Below are 7,127 nucleotides of genomic sequence, written 5' to 3'. Positions count from 1 at the left end.
TCAGTAAAATCTTTTTTTTTAGGTTCCTTTTTAATTTTAAGCAATTACACATTGGTTAAAAACAACAATTCTTAAATGTAGTACAGACAATGCTGTATATATCTACATTAAATAGTTTTTTTTCTTCCTCATAAAAGGAGCTACGTTATTCAGTTATTATTATTCCAATTGTTCTTGAAAATTTAGTTACAATTATTCAACTTGTGGTTGTTATCCAGTTATTACATTTTTGTTACCCAAATTTAAAATAGTCAAAAATAAACTAAATTAAAATTTAATTAATAATCTTTTTTTAGCGCCTGGATTTATTGCAGAGGACACCAGTAGTAGTTCATCTGGAACAGATGGGTAAGTGTTTGATTTAGATAGTGAAATAATATAATTTCTTTAAGGAAAAAATGGTGATTTTTTTAAAGTTAAAGACATAAATAAATAAAAAAACAAATAAATAAATTAAAAAGAAAGAAGGAAAGAAATGCAAAGAAAAAAATCCTTTTGAAAAAGTGCAAAGAAACTGTCGTATTTAAATAATTTAGATTAAATTGAAAAAAATATTGAAGAAAATTGAAAAAAATATTACATTAGATTTTGTACTTCGAACATGTAATATAGAAAGGAAATATCAAATGTGAATAACGATAGAAAATTTTAATATGAGAATGAAAAATATGTTAAGAATTCTTCTTAACAAAATTTATTTCATTAATATTAACTTGACATTAAACTAGTCTTTATAATTTTTTAAATATGAGTTGAACAAAAAACTGATGAAAGATGACCATCTAGATATAATTAAATATTCTGTCTATAAATATTTAATCAATAAATATATTATTTTCTTTCTTTTTTCAGCTACGAAATGCTGGAGGTTATGGGTGAGATAGTGAGTGAGGAGTCAAATTTGACTTCTGATGAGGATGACGCTAATGATAGGTACTATTTAAAGTTATTATCTTTAAGACATCATAATATTTGTATTTTAAACTGCGTTAAATATTGAACAATGTTGCATATAAGTACACAAAATAATACCATGGAAAAGAAAAAGTGATAAGGAATTTGAAAGTTTTATTTTTTTGCATTTGGCACTTTTGTATGATATGCTACCTATTGCAATTTTTTTTCAAAAATAAATTGTGTTTATTAGTTTTTCATTTTTATTTAAGAATTCATACTATTAGCAATAGAATGAAAAATAAATCAGGGAAATCTATCGTAGATAACTTACGATGTTTGTTTGTTTAATTTCCCGGCAGAATATTACTTTTGCTTACATATTTTTATATTGGAATGAGTAAGAAACATGCATGTAAAATACTTTTAAACTATGCAAATTAAATTAATTTGCTGTTATGCGAGATAGGTAAATATAAAAGGTTTATACGATCACAAACGGGAAGTGCAAAAAAAAATGCTTAAATTCTCACAAAAAAGGTTTATTACTTTATTCTTTACTATTAAATATGTTCATGTAAGTCATGTATTAAAATTGAAGTAACTATATAATGTGATAATTTCAATTTTTACCTTTAGCGATGATATGGAAGAATTGAGTGCAGAAATAGAGCATTCTGATTCTTTTACAAGTGATGATGAAGAGGATGAGATTTTGGACAGGTAATCTTTTTCTCTTTTATTTTATTATTATTGCGATAATTGTCTTTAATTATATTTTAAATATTTAGCGATTTTCTATATGATATATTGAATAGTATATATGTTGCTACTTTTGCATGCTGATTTTCATCGTGGTCACTTTGCAAAATAATTGTGCAGAATTCCTTTTAAGAAATGCAAATTGAAATAATTTATGATAATCAGAGCTTAATGTTTTAAAATAAGTTGTACAAAATTAATAAAAGTATGATTTAATTCTTATTAATAAAAGACATGCTATTATATGTTAAGCATATGTTAAGCTTGACATGTTAACTATATAATATGATAATTTTATTTTTTTATTTTTAGAGATGACTTGGTTGAGTTGAGGGCTGAAATAGAGCCCAATGAGTCATCTTCAACAGAGGATGAAGATGTTGCTATAGTGAATAGGTAGTTTAAATAGTTTTAATATTATTGAGATTAATTATTTTAAACAAAATTTTGAACACTTTGTCATTTTTAAAAGCACATGCTACTTTTTTCGATGTAAACTTTCGTAGTGGACTGAATAGAAATATATATTTAGAATTTATTTAAAAATTACAAAATAAAGGAATTTGTTCTGATGAGACCTAGATGAATTACAAAAAACTAATGTGAAGCATAAGCGAAAATGTATGAAATGGTTTTTTTAAAAAAAAAACTAATAATTTTACTTCTTGATGCGTACATAATTCAGGCAAATACTGTTAAAAAATTATTTTTCAAAATTACTCCGAATTAAATATGGTCAAATTTTAAAACTCAGAGAGTGGCATGCTCAACATTGAAACAGTGTGTATATTTATTTTGATGCGTCATGGCAAAATGTCACATCATCATCAAATGAGACAAAATTTAAACTTTATTAGTTTATAACGATTAATAATTGAAGAAAAAATCTAATTTGATAATAATTTCCTGCACTTACCTCCGTTCTAAATTTATTTCACGAGTAAAAATTGTCTTTAGATTGGTAATCAACACTTTTCTAACTAACCGCCACGTTTATTTATAAATGAAGATGAGTTCTCAGAGCTGTTCTATTGAATATGTCAATATACGTAGAGGGTTCAATTTCAATTATGTATTTTTTTGACCTATTCTATCGCATTTTTTCACTAATTTGCGAAACAGATTTTAACAGGGAAGGCATTTGTTAATCTTAAGGTATTTATTTCATGAACTAATTTCTTTTTTCTTCTTTTTAGCGAAAAAATGGAGGAAGTGCAGGCTGATATTGAGCCTGAAGAGTCAGAAATGATTCTTGAGAAAGAGATTGTTGCTACGACTGGGTAATTAAAATCATATTTTAAACTTACATAAAATGAGTTACATTTGTTAAAACACCAGATTTAAATTTTTAAGGCCCGGAATCGTAATTTTACTTTATTCGAATTCTTTAAATTATTTTCTTCGAGAAACAAATAACCTACATTCTATTTCACTCATATCCTAATAGAATGGATATTTTCCGCATCCATTTCTGTTAAATAGTAGCAGTATTTTAATCCAAAATTCAAAATTCGATTTTCTACACTTACGTAGTTTTGTTAACTCCATCGTACTGTCCATAAATGCTCATAATTTTATTTTATTTATTGAATGCAATTCCGTTTAATGTAAAAATGTATTTTTATATAAGAATGTTTTATCAATTTATTAAGTTTATTATCCAAAATAGGGATTGTAACCACAATCTAAAAAACATGGTCTCAATGGATCAGTTTTTCTTCGATCAAAAGAGTTTTTACACATTAAAGTTAGTTTTACTTCTTGCAAATTTTGCTGTATCAAAGAGTTAATATTTTTAAATTTTTGTTTTTCAAGGGCTATTCAATTAATTCTTTCAATTTCTGTGTTTCGTCTTTTAACATTTCTTAGAAAAAAATTTAGTTAAAAAATTTGCTTTCGAAAGAAACTCCAAAAGTTTAAGCCATTTGACATTTTAATAATAATAATTAATTGCAATAAATAATATTTTGCATAGAATAACTTTTAAATAAACTGACTAAAATTGCACCATTCCCTGTTATGAAAATAAAGGTTCCTATTCCGTCACAAGAAATGAATCTAAATAAACAATTTTATATCTGATTTCTTAACCTTATGCCTGAAAAGATATTTTAGCATATTTGAGGAAAGTCACACAACTCTTTGCTTTCATGAAAATCGGATCTTTAAATCAAAATTTAATAATGTGCTCAAGTTTTTATTTCTTCTCTTTTTAGCTTAAAGTACCTAAATTTTAATATTAAATTAATTTTACTAATTTTCTTCTTTAATTTTAGTAGTGACAAAAGTGGCCATTATTACTTCGAGATTGATTCGAGGGAAAAGAAAATACTGGCCAAGGCTAATAAAGTGAAGGAGTCACTGGACATTGTAGTTGGATTAAAGAGGTATATATCAATTGCTATCGATCTTATTTAAATAAGTTCATTTCCTTTAATTTCAATTTAAATCAATAATATGCTTTACTATGTGCTTTAAAAATATATGTTATAACATATTTATTTCATTCTACGTCTTCTCCTTAAACTGAATAATCATAGATAGTAATTAAATACGTTTTTAAGTAACATAAAAGTAACATTAAGTAACATGTTGTTAAAATTATTGACATTATTTATTTATATGTCAAAGTAATAAAAATACATTTTTTCGTTGCTTGTATTTGATATATTGACAAACCAAGAATGATATTTCTCTAAAATTTCTCTTGTTTTGATTTTATAAAGTAATTTCGATAGTTTTACTTTATTTTGTAAGGTTGATCGACGCATAGACTACGATTTGTCTTCTTTAATATGAAATTGAGTCGTTATGCGGTTAATCAACAATTATTATAATTCATATCGATGAATATATAATAATTGTAATATTTTAAAATTATGTATTCAGATTTACATATTCATGTCTGTCATTTATATATTCATTCATATGAAAAGTGAGATTTATGTTTATGAATATTTTTTCATAGAAAAAAAGACCAATTTGCTCATTTGTTGGAAGTAAATATTAATTTATAGTCATTTATCTTCTCTTTTTAAAACTCCATAAGTTAATACCCAAACAATGCAAATTGAGGCATTTAATGCGTATTTATAATGAAAATACTAATTTATATAATTAATAAATGGATGAATTCTTACAGGAGTGGAGATATTTCTCTTTTGACAAAAAATCTAGAGGAAAAATTAGCCCAAAACCCAGATTTTGCTGAGAAAAGGGAATTGGCAAGAAAGAGAGAGAAGAAAAGCTTCCGAAATCTTGTGAGACGCCTATTTTCTGGGTGTTTCAAACGGAAGTAATTCTTTCATAACTGTGTGACTTTAAAACTGGGCGACTTGATCTGCAACTGTGACTCTTAACTAAGATTGCGTTGCCCAATTGTGTGAATATTAAAATGGACTATGCACAATTGTGTGACTTAAAATGGACAATGCACAATTGTGTGACTTAAAATGGGCAATGAGCAATTGTGTGACTTATAATGGACTATGCACAATCGTGTGACTTATAATGGACTATACACAATTGTGTGACTTAAAATGGACTATGCACAATTGTGTGACTTATAATGGACTATGCACAATCGTGTGACTTATAATGGACTATGCACAATTGTGTGACTTAAAATGGACAATACAATATTGTGTGACTTTTTAAATACACATTATATGATTGTGTGAATTTTCCTGACTGTGACGATATTTCCCGAATGTGTGACTGCAAAACTAGATATCGCTTGGTTTAAGACTACAAACTGGACGAACCGGGCTTTCTTTATTTATTAAAACTGAATGTGTGCCTGTAAAATTTAAACAGAGTGCAATAAATGGAACCTGTTTAAAGCTTCGTTATTATTTTTGTACGAGCATTACTCTTATTATTAAGAATATCAAAATTAATTTTTATTAAAAATGTATGTTACTGCTTTGTGTACTAAAATAATTTAATAAGTTGAACAGTTTACAAAAAAAAAAAAAAAAAAAAAAATTAGACTACCTTAATTACTCTCTAACCACAGAAACTGCCGCCGTCCATTTTATATCATATAGTTCATTTCAATAATTCTTTTTTCCTCACGTTTGTTTACTAACAGTCAAATGTACTATAACAAATTTCATAGCTGATTTTAATTAGTTTTTTCTAATTGATTTGTATTGTTGTACAGTAATTTTTATTATTTTGTAGTATTTGTACTATCCACAATATGATGAAGTAACAAATCAAGTTGCTGTAATGGAAAGATTTTCGCTTGTATAAAAACCCAATTTTACAGTTTAATTACTTCAAAATCAATAAGAAACTTAAAAAAACGTTAGGCTGATTGACCATCTGTAAATATGTGTGTAGTGCTAGTTTTCCTGCATTTAATTACTTGGAGCACTGAAAAACTTCAACATTAATTTATTATTATCTCAAAAACTAATGGTGACATCAATAACATTTTGCTATCAAGATATTTCTTTGACATTTCCTTAGAAATATGTAACATTTTATAATGTTTTATTAAATGATTTCGAAGTTGCAAGGTTTGTAATTGTTTTTTTTTCTTTTTAAGTTTTCGGAGGCTATGCCAACAGTTACTTAAAAAATAAAAATTATAGAGAATTAGTTTCAAATAACCTCTCTGATGAAATATAAATTTAATCAATTTGTTCCATTTTATCTTTGAAATTGCCTAATCTTGAGAGTCCTATTATCTTTTGACAGATCTCAATTGTAAAGAAAAGAAAATACTTCCTTTTTTAGTTTTCATTTGAGAAATATAATTCTTACTACCACTTTTTATTTAATTTATTAATTTTGGGTGAAATTTAAATCAAAACGCCAATTGATCCGTTTACGCAATGAATAACTTTAAAAAATTCTTGGTACCACTTTTTATTTATTTTTTAAAAAAAAATTATGGGTTATTTTTACTCCACTTTACAAAATAGTAAGTTTACGCAATGAATTATTTTAAGACAACGCAATTCCCAAGTGATGCTGTAAGTAAATCTCTACTAAAGCCGAAAATTGGCGTCATTCCATTTTAAAGCCTTTGTTTTTGTAGACTCATCTAAGAATTATGAAATTCGGTTTCAAGGATTAATTTTGCAAGCTGTACCGAATGCAATAAAAAATATAATACAGGGGTTGGGCAAAATAATGGAAACGCTTCCATACTAATTAAAGCTTTAATACTTCTCAAGAAATACTTAGAGAATTATTTTAAGATTTTGGAAATATTAGGTCATACAATTTCTCTTGCATATCAATAAAGTTTAAAGCTTTTAAAGGCTTGAGGGACCGACAATAAATTACGAGCAAAAAAGAATGATATACCAAACAATATAGTGAGAAGCTTGTAACTAATGTCAATTAAGTTGGTCATATAAATGCAATAACTACACAAAATTTCGTGAACCTAGCAAATATTCATGAAGATATGGACATTTTTATTTTTAAAAAAAAAATGAAAATTGATTTACGTT

The 7,127-nt window shown here is 26.1% G+C and overlaps 1 protein-coding gene across 2 annotated transcripts; it reads left to right on the top strand.

Moving 5' to 3' along the window:
- Positions 1 to 257: 257 nt before the first annotated feature.
- On the top strand, positions 258 to 5,578 carry LOC122268963 (uncharacterized). 2 transcript variants are annotated; one of them, XM_087164791.1, is made up of 7 exons: positions 258 to 348; positions 853 to 933; positions 1,534 to 1,617; positions 1,969 to 2,052; positions 2,853 to 2,936; positions 3,936 to 4,043; positions 4,799 to 5,578. In XM_087164791.1, the coding sequence occupies exons 2-7, from the start codon at positions 860 to 862 to the stop codon at positions 4,953 to 4,955; spliced, it is 591 nt and encodes a 196-aa protein (XP_087020917.1). In that variant the 5' UTR covers positions 258 to 348; positions 853 to 859; the 3' UTR covers positions 4,956 to 5,578. The 2 variants fall into 2 exon arrangements, with proteins under 2 accessions (XP_087020917.1, XP_071036478.2); XM_071180377.2 differs by having other exon boundaries at positions 3,933 to 4,043; positions 4,799 to 5,569.
- Positions 5,579 to 7,127: the final 1,549 nt, after the last annotated feature.

Source organism: Parasteatoda tepidariorum, chromosome 1, assembly GCF_982258835.1.
Source record: "Parasteatoda tepidariorum strain Cologne lab strain chromosome 1, Ptep-v5.0, whole genome shotgun sequence".
Taxonomy (NCBI): domain Eukaryota; kingdom Metazoa; phylum Arthropoda; class Arachnida; order Araneae; family Theridiidae; genus Parasteatoda; species Parasteatoda tepidariorum.
Note: the sequence above shows the minus strand (reverse complement) of the source record. Positions and strands in the feature narration are given on the sequence as shown.